Source organism: Hipposideros armiger, unplaced genomic scaffold (genome assembly GCF_001890085.2).
Source record: "Hipposideros armiger isolate ML-2016 unplaced genomic scaffold, ASM189008v1 scaffold_212, whole genome shotgun sequence".
NCBI lineage: Eukaryota > Metazoa > Chordata > Mammalia > Chiroptera > Hipposideridae > Hipposideros > Hipposideros armiger.
Genome location: NW_017731562.1, coordinates 1,911,821 through 1,928,651, shown reverse-complemented (window position 1 = coordinate 1,928,651; position 16,831 = coordinate 1,911,821). Strand labels below are relative to the sequence as shown.

Here is a 16,831-nt window from a genome sequence, read left to right as displayed (position 1 = left end):
AGCCATTAAAAAAAAAAACAAACTCATGACAAGGTGTTTTTACTTATTAGTAGTCATTTTTAAAACTCTATAGAAATCTGTATCTGAAACTTTTCTCATCTAAGGAATTTATTCTTATTTAAATGCTAACTAAAACTATTGTTTTTTTCAGACTTGTGAAATCAAAACAGAAGGTGGCAAACGTTTCTTAACGTTGCACAAAGTCAAACTGGATCAAGCTGGTGAAGTCCTTTACCAGGCACTTAATGCAGTTACAACCGCCATTCTAACAGTAAAAGGTACTGGCTTTTAGAACTCAAGGAGTGGGTTCAACTTCATTCCATGTCCCTCTGCATTCTGAAAATCCTCATTCTGACTGTTTGATTTTTAGAAATCGAGCTTGACTTTGCTGTGCCCCTGAAGGATGTCACTGTTCCAGAAAGACGACAGGCTCGATTTGAGTGTGTCCTCACTCGAGAGGCAAATGTTATATGGTCTAAAGGACCTGATATAATCAAGGCATCTGACAAGTTTGACATTATTGCTGATGGAAAGAAACACATTCTTGTTATCAATGATTCTCACTTTGATGACGAAGGCGTCTACACTGCTGAGGTGGAGGGCAAGAAGACCTCGGCACAGTTATTTGTTACAGGTAAATGCTGATGAGATCTGCCTATACCATCCCACGTTTAGGCACACACATATATGGCTTTAAAGATAGAACACCAAATCCTAATAGCTCTAAGTGACAATTGGTACGACTGTTTTACTTTTACATTGCCACCAAAACAACCCCCTTAATTTTTTTTTAAATGGAGAGGAGCTCCATTTGAAAAGATCAATAAATAAATGTCATGTGTAATCCTTTTTACCCAGGCAACTCAGAGTGCAGTATTTTTCAAGGTAAATTCCTTTCCTGAGCATATCACTTGCATTACAGGTATAAGACTGAAATTCATATCACCTCTTGAAGATCAAACAGTGAAAGAAGGTGAAACAGCAACTTTTGTTTGTGAACTTTCTCATGAAAAAATGCATGTTGTCTGGTTCAAAAATGATGCCAAACTCCACACAAGCAGAACTGTGCTCATCTCATCTGAGGGCAAGACTCACAAACTGGAAATGAGAGAAGTGACGCTGGATGATATCTCCCAGATAAAAGCTCAAGTTAAGGACCTGAGCTCCACAGCACACCTGAAGGTCTTAGGTAAATGTGACCAACTATTACTAGAGAGCTAGTTTTTAGATGGTGGGAGTGGGTAGTAGTTAAATATTTTGCAACCTGTAATTCTTTCATGAATTTTCACGTTCTTCTGACTATCCGATGAATGTCTTCCACAGAGGCCGATCCCTACTTCACTTTGAAATTACATGACAAAACTGGAGTCGAAAAGGATGAGATTATTCTAAAGTGTGAGGTGAGCAAAGATGTGCCTGTGAAATGGTTCAAAGATGGCGAAGAGATTGCCCCTTCTCCCAAACACTCCATCAAGTCAGATGGCCTACGCCGCATCTTAAAAATCAAAAAGGCAGAACTGAAAGATAAAGGCGAATATGTGTGTGACTGTGGCACAGACAAGACCAAAGCAGATGTTACTGTGGAGGGTGAGTTGCTCAAAAATTGTAAATTTACCGTACCTGAACCTGTGGTTTGTTTGTTCAGTCATTCTAACAAACTTGGTCGAATTTCAGCTCGACTCATAAAAGTGGAAAAACCTCTGTATGGAGTAGAATTGTTTGTCGGTGAAACAGCTCGCTTTGAAATTGAACTTTCGGAACCAGATGTTCACGGCCAGTGGCAGTTAAAAGGAGAGCCTTTAACTGCATCCCCTGTAAGTGAAGTTTATCTGATCACACAGGAGGGGGCTTGCTGGGTTGTTTAGGGTGAAAAAAGATACCCTTCTGATATGACATTTCTGGGTGGCATGTAGAAATAACCAGTTACAAAAATTATGTTTTTCTTCCTCTTTCCTTCTAACCCTCACTCCAAACAGGAATGTGAAATTATTGAAGATGGGAAGAAGCATACTCTGGTCCTTTATAACTGCCAACTGGATATGACAGGGGAGGTATCTTTCCAGGCTGCCAACGCGAAATCTGCAGCCAATCTGAAAGTAAAAGGTATGCTTTGCCTGTCAGCCACCTTTTTAAGTTTTCTGTGCAAGGCTTCCTGTGAGGCCCTGAATTCATCAGGGGCCATAAAAGGAAGCATCTATGCTTCCATCCACACCATCCATTTCATAATGGCTTCACCCATACCCTCCTTTCCTTTCAGAATTGCCACTGATCTTCATCACACCTCTCAGTGATGTGAAAGTCTTTGAGAAAGATGAAGCTAAGTTTGAGTGTGAAGTATCCAGGGAGCCCAAAACCTTCCGTTGGCTGAAAGGAACCCAGGAACTCACAGGCGATGACAGATTTGAGCTTATCAAGGATGGCACCAAGCATTCAATGGTGATCAAGTCAGCTGCTTTTGAAGATGAAGCAAAATACATCTTTGAAGCTGAAGATAAGCACACCAGTGGCAAACTGATCATTGAAGGTAAATATTTCAATCAGATTGACCACCTTTAAATTATTTTTCTTTTGCGCTTATTTTTGTATTTCCTCTTTAAAAGGCTAAAATTAATGAGCTCCCCTTTTTTTTCTTGATAGGCATCCGGCTCAAATTCCTTACTCCACTCAAGGATGTAACCGCCAAAGAGAAGGAAAGTGCTGTGTTTACTGTGGAGCTGTCCCACGATAACATCCCAGTTAGATGGTTCAAGAACGAGCAGCGCTTGCACACCAGCAAGGTCGTCTCAATGCACGATGAAGGAAAAACTCATTCAATCACATTCAAAGACCTCTGTCTTGATGACACCTCTCAAATTAAAGTAGAAGCTATGGGGATAAGTTCAGAAGCTAAACTCACTGTGCTTGGTAGGTGCTTTTTTCAGTTGAATTTTATTGCACTAAATTCAGCAAAAATTTGTGGAGTACATGTTACTTAAAATGAGCTTCCAACTATTATATTGCAAGCAAGCAGCCCCTGCCCTGAAAAAACTATCACATATGTTATCAGGCTTATTTCTAAAATATTTTTCCTAGAAATATGAGGATTTAAAGTAATGAAGACTCGGGCTTACAAAATAGCAAGTTAAAATCAGAATGAAAACTCTTGATTAATTATTGAGCCCTGTCATGTTTAAAATAGAAATATAAATACTTCCTATCCCCTCACTTTATCAAAATTATTTCAGAAAAATGTTTTTTCAAGTTTCTGGAAAGAGAGGAAACACAGAATTAACATTAATAAACCTCATTGTTTTTCTTAGCCCCTTATTATCAAGCAGATTATATACGAGGTCTAACATACAGAGGGTGCCAAAAAAATGTATACACATTTTAAGAAAGGAAAAAACTGTATTAAAATTGTAATACAATGAATGATGCTAGCATTCATTTGCTTAACATCATCTTTTGAGCAAATGTCATACTGCACATTGCTACCGTGATTCAATTCAACTTCGAAAAGTATACATAGATAACATCTCTGAAAATGTGTACATTTTTTGGCACCCCCGGTATACAGAAACTATTAAAGGCAAACTATTAATTGATATTAAGAAAAGCTAATAATGTGAATCTGAAAGTAGAAAAGTATAATACAGTTGCTAAGAAGTTATAAATTTAGCCCAATAATGAAGGAACATGTAATTATATTTGAAGGTAAATTTCACAGTATCTTTCAAACTCCTATTGATAAAATCCTTCAAAATATAACGTTAGATCTTGACAAATTTCATGCATTTGTTTCCTTTCTAACATTTAGAGAACTTTTGAACATATTTAATGAGTGAGCATTTGGTTCAATTTTAACATATGCCTAGATCTCCATGAGCTGCCTCTTAAACTTTTCAGGAGATTTTCATTTCCTTAGGTGGGTAATGAAATTTTTTTCACTTGTATTTTACTTGCAGAAGGAGATCCATACTTTACAGGAAAGCTTCAAGATTATACCGCTGTAGAGAAAGATGAAGTGATTCTACAGTGTGAAATTAGCAAAGCTGATGCCCCAGTGAAATGGTTTAAGGATGGAAAGGAAATAAAGCCATCTAAAAATGTCATTATTAAGGCGGATGGCAAGAAGCGCCTACTAATCCTAAAGAAAGCCTTGAAATCAGATATTGGACAGTACACCTGTGACTGTGGAACAGATAAGACCTCCGGAAAGCTTGACATTGAGGGTAAGGAAATTTCCATGAGTTTCACTCTTGAAGTTATTGGGATAATTCCTGTCAGAGGCTAATGCTACATGCGGACCCTTTACTTTTTTAGATCGGGAAATTAAACTGTTGCGACCCCTGTACAGTGTGGAGGTGACAGAGACTGAGACAGCCCGTTTTGAAACTGAAATCTCTGAAGATGATATTCACGCCAGCTGGAAACTCAAGGGAGAGGCACTACTCCAAACACCGGTAAGGCTATTTCTGAACTTGTCAACCCCTAGAGCAGCTGTGTGAAATAGAAAAGGACAAAAGTCAGAGTGCATGCGGGGCATTTAAAACATATCAGGTTCTCTCTCAGACCTTAAGGGTCTATGAATGGGCTCAGACACGCATACTTGCATTAGTTTTGTTACAGCATAGTGGATAGAAGGTTGTCGATATTCTGTGATGCTGCCAGTTGGTTCAGATTTGTATAGCTAAAATAAGCATTGCTTTCGTGATGGTACTTGTAAGCTTTATTACACACACACACACACACACACACCGGTTTTTAGTAGCACTCCTTTCATTAAGATAGTATATCCTCAAAAAAATATAACTATATCCCAAGGAAAACTATTTCCCACAAAGCCTTTCCTCTCTTTGGTACAGGAGTGTGAGATCAGGGAAGAAGGTAAAGTACGCATGCTGATTTTGCACAACTGTCGCCTGGACCAGACTGGCGAGGTGGACTTCCAAGCTGCCAATGCGAAGTCCAGTGCCCACCTCCGAGTAAAACGTAAGTAGTAGGTGCTTCTGCTGAATTTTCAGTATATGTTTTTGCAGAGAATGAATGTGAGTGAAATTAATTGGAATTATTTCATTAAAGAGAAGTATTAAAGTCCAGAAACTGGCTTTCCGGTATGTACTTCTTTGACATCCTGATACACAGATACCATTGCTATTTAACTTGCCATTTAGCTTACCATTTAAACAAAGGGCAAGCAAGCAAGTCAGATATTTCTAGTTTGTAATCCTTTCATTCAAAGTAGTATACATACAACAAGAATCTGTCAGAAATCTAACCCTTATAGTCCACATTCTTCAAGTGCCTGCACAACAGTAGCACGATGAAGGAAAAGTTTGCTGTGTGGGCATTTCAGACTCAAGAAGGGAGGCGGAGAGCATTGGGCTAACATTTTTGGAAGGTGCAAAGTGTTTGATGGATATGGACAGGCTATGTGATTGAGAGGCCCTCGTCCTCTTCCAATCAGAGTCTCAGTTATTTTGGAAGGAACTTGACTCCTGGCAGAGAGACAACAGCACAAATTTCTCGCTGACCTTGGAGAACAGAACGAAAGGGCCCCTACAAATACCCACTGTCTAGCCTCCAGCGCTCCTCTTCTCAGCACCAGGGGCCATGTTCACATGGGAGCCAAAACAGTGGCCAGTCCTGTGGCTCTTGCCTTCTTGCAGAAAGCAGCCATGAAGACTAACAACTGAGTCTGTATGTATTCTTTTGGAATTACAAAATGAGTAATCCAAAGGTGTTTCCTTCCTCTCGCAAAGCACGAATAATTGGTCTTCTGAGACCTCTGAAGGACGTCACAGTGACTGCAGGGGAAACAGCCACCTTCGACTGTGAGCTCTCTTATGAGGATATCCCAGTGGAATGGTATCTCAAAGGGAAGAAACTAGAGCCCAGTGATAAGGTAAAAAAAACGGGGTGCGGTTGCTTTGTCTTGTTCTTCCTCTTTGTCTCAGATTCTTCTGTCTGGTCCTTGTTCTTTGTTCTTTCTTATGCCCCTTCCTCTGCCTTTCTATTCCTCTTCCCTACTCTAGTCTGATTGCTGCTGAAGTTGTAAAGCAGGTTCTTCAAATTTTTGTTGGGTTTAACCTGATGATATTTTTTATTGAAATGGAAATAAAAATTAAATTATAATCAATTTTAGTTTTTTGAAGAGTAGGCAAACACCCCTTAGCTATCAATGATAGTTTGATTAACGGGCAGACAGGAGGGATCAAAAATACTTGCTGATTAGACACGCTGTAACAATGGTGCACTTTAAGTTTTATGACTAATTCTTCCCATGCTATCTAGTGTTCTGCATATAAGGGGATTAAGAAGAGAAGCTTGAAATTCCATTTCAGGCAGTTGATTAAGTAGTTGAGATAACTTCTGGGCAGATTTGCTCTTTAAGCATTTCTCCGAAGCTATTTTTAACCCTCAAGGGCTTTGAGCTGTGCAAATTCTGGAATGCAAGTGGACTATTTAAAGTGCAACTGATGGTACTGACAAGAAAAGAAGGGTACTGTTACCCACATGTATGAACGACTATATATACTTTAAGAAGTTTTAGAAAATAACCAGCTCCTGGTGCTAGTTTTTCTATGCCCAAGATTTTCCCCATAAGTAAAAACCAGGGTGATTTTTCAGGTAGGCCTAAAATATAATTTATCTAAATTGAGTTATGTATTTTGCTCCTGCCCAAACAATGTCTATGTTTAAATTATCTTGATAATTCACCATTAATTTTTAATTATTGAGATAAAATATATAAAAAATGTCCAACATGGATTGAAAATAAAGCACAGCACAGTTCATTGTTCTCTGGCATTTTTTTTCAATATTTTAGAAATAATACCAAATGTGCCATCAAGGCTTCAATACAAATCAAACTTTTAAGCCTTCAAGGAATAGAATTAACCAGGGATTCAGTTTAACAAACAGCTACAAAGTTGACTGAAAAATTTGAAGGCAAATGCTTTTGAGCAACTGTTCTAAAACAAACAAGCAAAAAAAAATCATAACTAGTATTCTATCTAAGTGATTAAAGGGTAATTTAGTAGCAGTCATCGAGAGGTAAAGCTTGGCTGTTACACAGACTATAATCACCAATGGTCTCCTTTTTTCACGAAAGATAGAAAAAGCAGCCATATGTTCAAATCGCAGCATGAAAATTAAGTACATATGAGGAAAGCCTCCTTACAATGAAATCTTTTAAATATTGAACTGGGTGATGGAGGTCTCTCTTCCTTCGAGTTTGCTTTCTCTAAATATACATTTGTCCTATGAAATGTGGTTTAATTGCTTTCATGTCTAAAGGCAGAGATTTGGTTGACTTTTCAAGATCCTTTCTAAATCTGCAAATTCATGATTTGAAAATAGAACACTGCTTAAGGACAAATGATGTTATTCTTTTGCTACTAAATATCTTTGGTCAAATGAAGAACTTTTTATTAAAGGATAGGTCTCATTAGTTTTAATGTAAAAAATATACTGTTTTAAAATGTAGACTCATAAAAACCTTGTTCATACTTCACATATATATATATGTGAACTGTAGTCACTAAACTTTTTTCTTGGGTTAGAAAGGATCACCTTACTATAATTCTCTTTGTGTCTCTCTTGGCACAGGAATTTTAATCCTTTACTTCAGCCACCCAAAATACCTCAGCTTACTCTTATATTACTTAAATGTTTCTTTTTTTAAAGAACTTAAATATAAAACAAGAATAAAGTCATTTTATTACATTTTTCAGGTTTTGTTTAAATTAAGTCCATCAAAACAAACTTGGTACTATCAATTTAATTCCAGTCTTTCATCTTAACTCTTCAAAATGTTTTGCCTCCAAAAACTATAGCAACCAAATAAAAACAAGTCATTGGAATAAGAAACCAAAAGAGAAAATTTTAGAAATGAGTTTTTTATTCTTTTTTTCCTTTGGCTATCAATCCAAGAAAGGGTTGCTAAATCCTAATTGACCGTTGATAATTTTGAATTTAAATAGTAATAGCTTGGTCACAGTCATAATATCTATTGCATTATAGCAATATGTTTCCATTATAAGTTAATAATATTTTTAAAGGATAATATCTAACATTATCCTTTATACCACCACAAAATCTTCAGCATTCATTTCCTTGGTTTATTTTTACAAGGTACCCGTTTTGTTTTGTTTTTCCTTTTTTAATTTTTAACATAATCAAGGCACATTGTGTATGACCAATTTATTGAGAACCACTGTGTTCTGAGCCAGGTTCTTGGTAACAGGAATTTCTAGAAAAACCTCAGAGGAATTTGAATGATAAAATGTGTTAATAGATAAGATAGTATCTGTGGGTGTTTCAGAAACTGAGATACTTATTTTTTTAAGTATCCCTAAATCACAGTCCAAAATTTATTAATTTATGTTGAAGTGTCATTACAAAAATATTTTTTTTCCCATTCAAGCACCATGTCTTTGAATAAGTAGCTGTGTTGCTAGTCTATATCTTAATTAGCTTCTCCTATTTGTTTATTTTCCCTTATTATGTTTTTGACCTTTTTCAGTTATTAAGGTAGTCATAGTAACATCTATACCCAGCCCTTAATTGAAGAAAACCCTTTGTATGCAACTTTATTCCTGACTCTTTCCTTAATATCGACATAAAAAACAGTTTCACTGGTAAAAACTTTTTTATTATTCTTAACTCTAAATGAACACTTACGCAGTGCAAAATCAGTCTCGATGACAGAACACAGCATCTTGTGGAATATTGGAGGATATGACTAGAAGAGCCTCCAATTGCCTTCTCATTGCTGTCAGAATGGCCCTGTCTTGTAACCTGATTTTCAATTGTGCAGGCCACAATTTTGAGACTTAATGACAGCTCATATCAAGGTGGTGTATTCTCTTTGACAGTTCACTTTCCTGCAGACTACCCCTTCAAATCACCTGAGGCTGCATTTACAAGACTTTATCATTCAAACATTAACATTAATGGCAGTGTTTGTCTTGAGATTCTAATATCACAGCAGTCTACAGATTTAACTATTTCTAAAATTATTTTATCCCTTTGTTAACTGCTACATGAAAAAGTATCTGATACCAGTCCTGAAGGACAAATACATGAAAGGGAAGAAGAATCAGTACCTTCATTTGTATTTTTGAACAAAATTAAGAAATTGTGCAAATTATTTTAATCACAGGTTTAATTGATTTATGAAATAATTCTAATTGCTAAAATAAATGGGAAGAAGAGTTCTAGCTCCTTGCATGGCAAACACCTTGCATTTAGAACATAAGGTTTACTTTCAGCTTACCATATGCAATCATTTTTTTCCTTCCTTTCATAATTTAGCTTTTCTAAGTCCTTCCTTTATATATATAAACCCAGTGGCAGAATGGAGGCAAATATCACACACACACACACACACACACACACACACACACACACACACAGAAATTTGCCTTGGCATTTCCACATAAAAAGCCACCTAGTAATTATGTAAGGGTAAGAATAAAAGCCTAAATTTTCCTTAAAAGATTCCAAACTTATAGTTAAAATTATTTTCAAATACCTATGTGCTATATATATGATTATAAAACACCTTGGAAAGCACCATTTCAAACTGTTTATCTAAATGAACTAAATGCACCTATGTATATTGAATTGTTGTTTCAAATGTCCTTAAGTTGCACTTTTTTTTTTCCCAAAAAACCTAGGTGGTCACACGTTCAGAAGGAAAAGTTCATACACTTACTCTGAGGGATGTAAAGTTAGAAGATGCTGGAGAAGTCCAGCTAACAGCAAAAGATTTCAAAACTCAAGCCAACCTCTTTGTGAAAGGTAATTTCTTTCAAGGCTTATTTTTAAAAACATGTATAATGCAGAGGTTCATAAATAATGCCAACTCTTTAATTATCTTTATATGTTGAGTACCATAGATCATTAAACTCCACCAAATATTCAAAAGTCGATTTTTACTTTTTGACCTAACAAATGAGTTGACGGACTACTAAAAAAAAAAAAAAAAAGTCATAATTGATTAGAATAGGTTTGTGTCCTCTTTCTGTTCCCAGTTTTTATTACATTCAATAAACAGCTAGAGGAAGAATTATTATCAAACTTGGTATCTATCACTTTACTAACCAAGAGTTTGCTATTACTTCCTTGATGTTTCATATTATTTTTAAAATGCTTTTCCTCTGTATGTACAAATAATGATGAGACTTCATTATTAGAGGAAAACAGTCACATGGAATCAAATCTTACAAATGAAACTTAAAAACAGAAAAAGCCCTGGAGATACGAGAGGAAAGTTCAGGAGGTGCTGAAAGTCTTCAAGAAGGAAAGGAGAGATGCTGTGGCTAATTAGTATGATTCTTTCAGAACCCCCAGTTGAATTCACTAAGCCTCTTGAGGACCAGACGGTCGAAGAGGAAGCCACTGCGGTATTGGAGTGTGAAGTATCCAGAGAAAATGCTAAGGTGAAATGGTTCAAAAATGGTACAGAAATTCTCAAAAGCAAGAAGTATGAAATTGTTGCTGATGGCAGGGTCAGGAAACTTATCATACATGGCTGTACCCCAGAAGATATTAAAACATACACTTGCGATGCTAAGGATTTTAAGACTTCCTGTAACCTGAACGTCGTGCGTAAGTATTCTTCTTACACAGGACTTATTATTTGCAACTCTTTGATAAGAGAAAAACAAAACAAAAGCACTTTTGCATGCCTTCCTTGGCCTCGCGGCATTTCTTGGCAACTTACAGGATTGATGTTGACATAACCTGATCCTTTATGTGTTTTTAAAAACAAACAAATAAATAAATATAAAAAGGAAAGGAAAGACCTTCAGTTACATCTGGTCTGATAAGAACAGACTAATCACTTTTCATTATGCTTCTCTGGTAGCCATGATTTTTTTTTTTTTAAGAAAGAAAAGAAAATGAAAGCAATTTCCATTTGGAAGGAAAATGAATCCTCAGGTGTGGGGAACAACTAGAAAGTGAGCAGAAATTTCAGTTTGAATAGGAACATGCTAGAGATCTGCTGGCGTATGACAAAGCCCATTCACATAATGCTTTCTCTGAGAATAAGAACAGATAAGAAGATGGAGAGAAGCCTGGATTCTTTGAGTCCTGTGAATAAAGAGAGCTCTAATAGTTTTTAGCATTACTTCTTCCTCTGGTGAAAAATATAAAGTCTTTTTTTTTTCAAAATGCCACATGCTAGCTCCTTTTTTTCATTCATTCATTTGTCCAGGGATAACATTTTTCAGTGCTTGTTTTTGTGCAGTATTTGCTGTTTGGTTTAGTTGCTTTTCATCTGTCTACAGCTAGAAAATTGTAGCTTTGATTGTGCTTCATGCATCTTGTACTGTTTTATTCTTTGCACTTTGTGGTTGCTCTGCTTTAGCCTATGGCCAGGTAGCTTCTTGGGTCTCCATCTTCCTTTTGTTATTTACTTTGTCTCCACTCCAAGAAGGCTCAGCTACAGTGAGCATATCTTCAAGCCTATTAGCCAGAATTTGTGTCCCAGAATCTCACTCATCAAGAAAGGTCATCTTGGGAAGGACTCACAAGGAGCCCTAAGAAAAGGAAGGGCAAGATGTCAGCTCTCCAATCCTATACATCTGACTTAATTCTGGAGATACATGAAACAAGAGATGTAAAAAAACCAAATCACCTTCCCATTCAAAACACAACACTTTGTCACACTAATAGATTTTATAGCTGACGTATATGTGACACCTTTGCAGCTGATTAAAAAAAAAAAGCTGACTGTGATTTCAATTGCAAATTCATGTCGCTCTCCCATAGACAAGACTGGTCCTAGTGCTTCAAGCTTCATTATCATTGAATTCTGCTCATTTCTCAAAGATTGTACTGGCTGCATTAAATAAGTTAACGTTTCTTTGTTACTGGTGTTTCTGTCTTTGACAATATCAACTTTCAACTCTGGAACAGTATCAATAGAGATTTTTCTTCCAGCTATCATTCAGATATAGGTAGATGGTAGATAGATAGATAGATAGATAGATAGATAGATAGATAGATAGATAGATGATAGATTTTATTAGTTGGAGATGTAATTTTATGAAAACTACAGAGATATGTAAAAAGCAAGGTATCGTAACTGAATGGCAGCTCCAAGTGATTTCAAAATCAGTTGTAGCCTATTAAGATGAAAAAGGCCTTCAAAAGACTTATTTATTCTTAATATATACTACAGGAATGTCAGAGTACATGTCTAGAAACCTCATTGTGAATTCTGATGACCCTCTCTTACAGCTCCTCATGTGGAATTTTTGAGACCACTCACCGATCTTCAAGTTAAAGAAAAAGAGATGGCTCGGTTTGAATGTGAAATTTCCCGAGAGAATGCAAAGGTATGTGATTGTATAATTGCTGTTTTGTATGGTCATATAACTTTATGTTTGCTTTTGGTTTAGCCAAAATGGAAAGAACAGTTAACCTCACCTATATCTCTGATCATCGCTTTACTTTTAGCTGAAAGATTACTACTTTTATATGGAATACATACTTATTTTTTAATCATTATTCATTTACTGTTACTTGAAAAACACAGGATTCACAATCAGATTTAGATATTATGAGTTTGAAGCATATGAAGTTGCTGTTTTCTTAGGTTAAAAAAAAAATCAAACATCAGTAATTTCATATGTCTCAACTGAGTACTCCCGTTTGCCGTTACTGCAGGTCAACTTTGAGCCTCAGTTGAAAAACAAAGATGGAAAACAAAGGAGTTTCCATCTAAAGCCCTCTATGGCTCTCAACTTATATGATCCCATTATTTTTAATAACTGATAATAGTACCACAGCAGCTCACTTACCAATAATTAAAGAAGTTTGTTCTTGCTTTTTTTTAAATTTATTTTACAATTACAGTTGACATATTTTTGGAAATTGAGTTGTATTTGTATTTACACTTTGGTCCCTTTTCATACTTTAAAGCCTTTTTGGTTGCTTTTAGAAAAAATCAGGTTCATAGTTCTTAAGGACACACATCTGAAGGAACAAGAAAACTGATTAAGGTATTTGTTTATCTTAAATACAGGTTCAGTGGTTTAAAGATGGTGCTGAAATTAAGAAGGGCAAAAAATATGACATCATATCTAAGGGAGCAGTGCGCATTCTTGTCATTAACAAATGTCTGCTGGATGACGAAGCAGAATATTCCTGTGAAGTAAGGACAGCGAGAACTTCGGGCATGCTGACAGTGCTGGGTAAGAGTGAAGTCTTTCTTTGCAGAAGTTTCTATATTGGGAGAAACATAATAATTTCGAGTTTAACTCAATGATTTTTTTTTTTATTCTTCTTGCAGAAGAAGAAGCTGTCTTTACAAAAAATCTTACCAACATTGAAGTTAGTGAAACAGACACTATAAAACTGGTTTGTGAAGTCTCCAAGCCCGGAGCAGAAGTGATTTGGTACAAAGGGGATGAAGAGATCATTGAAACAGGGAGATATGAAATGCATGCTGATGGACGAAAGAGAATCCTGGTCATCCAGAATGCCCAACTTGAGGATGCTGGCAGCTACAACTGCCGACTCCCAAGTTCTCGAACCGATAGCAAAGTCAAAGTACATGGTATGAAAATGTCTCTGAATAATATTTTATTTTAAGACATTCATAAGTGTTGCCGTCAAGTTACAAATCCTTAAGTTTTCAACCTCTTGCAACGTTTTTCTTTCCAGAACTTGCTGCTGAATTTATCTCCAAGCCTCAAAACCTTGAAATACTCGAAGGCGAAAAGGCTGAATTTGTCTGCACTATATCAAAGGATAGCTTTGAAGTCCAGTGGAAGAGGGATGATAACACACTTGAACCTGGCGATAAATATGACATTATCGCCGATGGCAAAAAGAGGACCCTAGTTGTGAAAGATGCCACGTTACAAGATATGGGCACTTACGTGGTCATGGTTGGGGCCGCCAGAGCAGCAGCTCACTTAACAGTAATTGGTAAGTTTGTTTTTGCTTCTAGGGTTTACTCACATTCATTATCGACCACTTTGGTCCTTCTTCATAATAAAAAATCTTGTTGGTTGTTTTCAGAAAAACTCAGGATCATAGTCCCTCTTAAGGACACCCGTATAAAGGAACAGCAAGAAGTCGTCTTCAACTGCGAAGTCAATACTGAAGGTGCCAAAGCCAAATGGTTCAGAAATGAAGAAGCCATATTTGATAGTTCAAAATACATTATTCTTCAAAAAGACCTGGTCTACACCCTCAGAATCAGAGATGCACGATTAGATGATCAAGCCAACTATAGTGTGTCTCTGACCAATCACAGAGGTGAAAATGTTAAGAGTGCAGCCGATCTAACAGTAGAAGGTAAGTCATTTACATGGCATTAGAGATTTTTTTAAGCCAATTTTCTGTTATGAAAACAACTACGATCAACATTATTCTTTCCTTTACAACAGAGGAAGACCTTAGGATTGTTGAGCCGCTTAAAGATGTTGAAACAATGGAGAAGAAATCTGTCACATTCTGGTGCAAGGTGAATCGTCTCAATGTAACATTGAAGTGGACCAAAAATGGAGAAGAGGTGGCTTTTGACAACCGTGTTTTATACAGAATAGATAAATATAAGCACTCACTAATCATTAAAGACTGTGGCTTCCCAGATGAGGGTGAATACATTGTCACTGCTGGACAAGATAAATCTGTTGCTGACCTTCTCATCATAGAAGCTCCTACAGAGTTCGTGGAGCACTTGGAAGACCAGACAGTCACTGAGTTCGATGATGCTGTCTTTTCCTGCCAGCTCTCCAGAGAAAAAGCTAATGTAAAATGGTACAGAAATGGGAGAGAAATCAAAGAAGGCAAAAAGTAAGCAAAAGCTTCTGAATCTCTATTTCTGTAGCTATATATACACTTTTGACAATTTAGTGGTCATTATGCAAGCTAACCAATAATTCAACCTCTTTTTTTTTAGATACATTTTTGAAAAAGATGGAAGTATACGTAGACTGATTATAAAAGATTGCAGGCTGGATGATGAATGCGAATATGCTTGTGGAGTAGAAGACAGGAAGTCTCGAGCAAGACTTTTTGTGGAAGGTATGTGTTAACTATGAAGTCAATTTTAACATTACAACCAGTTTTTAAAAGTTGTTAGTCCAAATACAAATGTATTTGTATTTGTTTTACATTTTCTTTTCAGAAATCCCTGTTGAGATCATCAGGCCTCCCCAAGATATTCTCGAAGCCCCTGGTGCTGATGTTGTCTTTTTTGCTGAGCTCAACAAAGATAAGGTGGAAGTCCAGTGGTTAAGAAATAACATGATTATTGTCCAGGGTGACAAACACCAGATGATGAGTGAAGGAAAGATACACAGGCTACAGATTTGTGATATTAAACCCCGTGACCAGGGTGAATATAGATTTATTGCCAAAGACAAAGAAGCCAGAGCTAAGCTTGAACTGGCAGGTAAGTCCCTTTCTTTTATTTTCAAATATCCTCGCAATATCACAGATACTGTGTAAGTTTCAGGTTTCACAGTTAATTCATGAGATAATGCTTATGAAAGCCCTTTATATCTATTAAGCTCTATCCAAATGTTAACTGTTTTAATTTCTCTTACAACAAAGTGTCCTGAGTAAGAAAAAATTGATAGCATTCCTCTTTACATGCCAGAACCTTGAACAGCTTCTGGCATATGGCAGCTGTTCATTAATTCCTAGATTAACCTATCACCCTGAGTGTCTTCCCAGCAAACCTAGAACTAGAAATAGCCCCATTCTCTTTTACTTTCCAAACCCCTGTGGAGCCTCTTAGATCTGTTCTCATCTTGGCCCAAACTTCCGAGATATCCTTATAGGTTCTCATTATAAAAAAGTCATTAGTGTACCTCTTGTACATAAGAAAACATTTGTCTGATTTATCTTGAACCAAGTGTGAGTTGCCTACTTTGAAAAAAAAAAACAACTACATTTAGTCCTCTATTATTATTTTGGGGAAAGAATGGAGGTTTTATGGGTTTTATATCATCCTTAATTCTCTATTCTCCCATCTGATAATTTGCAATATGAGAACTCTGAAGTCAGAGTTCTCTGCTGTAAAGTTACCGTGGTATACTTCCAAGGTTACGTGATCAATATTTGCTAACAAATGCATAGTAAAGAGGCAGTGGTGTGGCTGGACTACAAGAAATAACTCTTAACCATTCACATGTTATTTTTCTCCATAGCTGCTCCTAAAATTAAGACAGCTGATCAAGACCTTGTTGTTGATGCCGGCCAGCCTCTGACAATGGTAGTGCCCTATGATGCCTACCCCAAAGCAGAAGCTGAGTGGTTTAAAGAAAATGAAGCTCTCTCTTCAAAAACTGTTGATACGACAGCTGAACAAACTTCTTTCAGAATTTTAGAAGCCAAGAAAGGAGACAAAGGGAGGTATAAAATTGTGCTTCAGAACAAACACGGAAAAGCAGAAGCATTCATCAATTTACAAGTTATTGGTAAGCCCTTAAGTCATTTGGGCTTGATTGGCAAAGCACAACTAAAAGTGTGATAACACACTAAAAAAAACAAATTTATATGTACATTTCAGATGTTCCTGGGCCAGTACGTAATTTAGAAGTGACAGAAACATTTGATGGTGAAGTGGGCCTTGCCTGGGAAGAACCATTAAGTGATGGTGGAAGCAAAATCATAGGTTATGTTGTTGAAAGACGTGACATCAAGAGAAAGACCTGGGTTCTGGCCACTGACCGTGCAGACAGTTGTGAGTTTACTGTCACTGGACTACAAAAAGGAGGAGTTGAGTATCTATTCCGTGTGAGTGCAAGAAATAGAGTTGGCACTGGTGAACCAGTAGAAACTGACAATCCTGTGGAAGCAAGGAGTAAATATGGTA

General features: G+C 36.6%; 1 protein-coding gene across 1 annotated transcript in view; it reads left to right on the top strand.

Annotated features, from left to right (window-relative positions):
* The window catches only part of TTN (titin), a 271,989-nt gene that overhangs the window by 163,609 nt on the left and 91,549 nt on the right, over nucleotides 1–16,831 (top strand). The window contains exons 180-203 of the mRNA XM_019654015.1: nucleotides 152–278; nucleotides 371–634; nucleotides 923–1,189; nucleotides 1,324–1,587; nucleotides 1,675–1,814; nucleotides 1,977–2,103; nucleotides 2,258–2,524; nucleotides 2,638–2,904; nucleotides 3,945–4,211; nucleotides 4,303–4,442; nucleotides 4,845–4,971; nucleotides 5,742–5,884; nucleotides 9,663–9,786; nucleotides 10,330–10,596; nucleotides 12,235–12,332; nucleotides 13,022–13,190; nucleotides 13,289–13,555; nucleotides 13,663–13,929; nucleotides 14,023–14,301; nucleotides 14,394–14,802; nucleotides 14,909–15,033; nucleotides 15,137–15,403; nucleotides 16,164–16,433; nucleotides 16,526–16,828. Of these exons, the coding sequence (XP_019509560.1) occupies nucleotides 152–278; nucleotides 371–634; nucleotides 923–1,189; nucleotides 1,324–1,587; nucleotides 1,675–1,814; nucleotides 1,977–2,103; nucleotides 2,258–2,524; nucleotides 2,638–2,904; nucleotides 3,945–4,211; nucleotides 4,303–4,442; nucleotides 4,845–4,971; nucleotides 5,742–5,884; nucleotides 9,663–9,786; nucleotides 10,330–10,596; nucleotides 12,235–12,332; nucleotides 13,022–13,190; nucleotides 13,289–13,555; nucleotides 13,663–13,929; nucleotides 14,023–14,301; nucleotides 14,394–14,802; nucleotides 14,909–15,033; nucleotides 15,137–15,403; nucleotides 16,164–16,433; nucleotides 16,526–16,828 (5,245 nt within the window). The remainder of the gene's footprint in view (nucleotides 1–151; nucleotides 279–370; nucleotides 635–922; nucleotides 1,190–1,323; nucleotides 1,588–1,674; nucleotides 1,815–1,976; nucleotides 2,104–2,257; nucleotides 2,525–2,637; nucleotides 2,905–3,944; nucleotides 4,212–4,302; nucleotides 4,443–4,844; nucleotides 4,972–5,741; nucleotides 5,885–9,662; nucleotides 9,787–10,329; nucleotides 10,597–12,234; nucleotides 12,333–13,021; nucleotides 13,191–13,288; nucleotides 13,556–13,662; nucleotides 13,930–14,022; nucleotides 14,302–14,393; nucleotides 14,803–14,908; nucleotides 15,034–15,136; nucleotides 15,404–16,163; nucleotides 16,434–16,525; nucleotides 16,829–16,831) is intronic.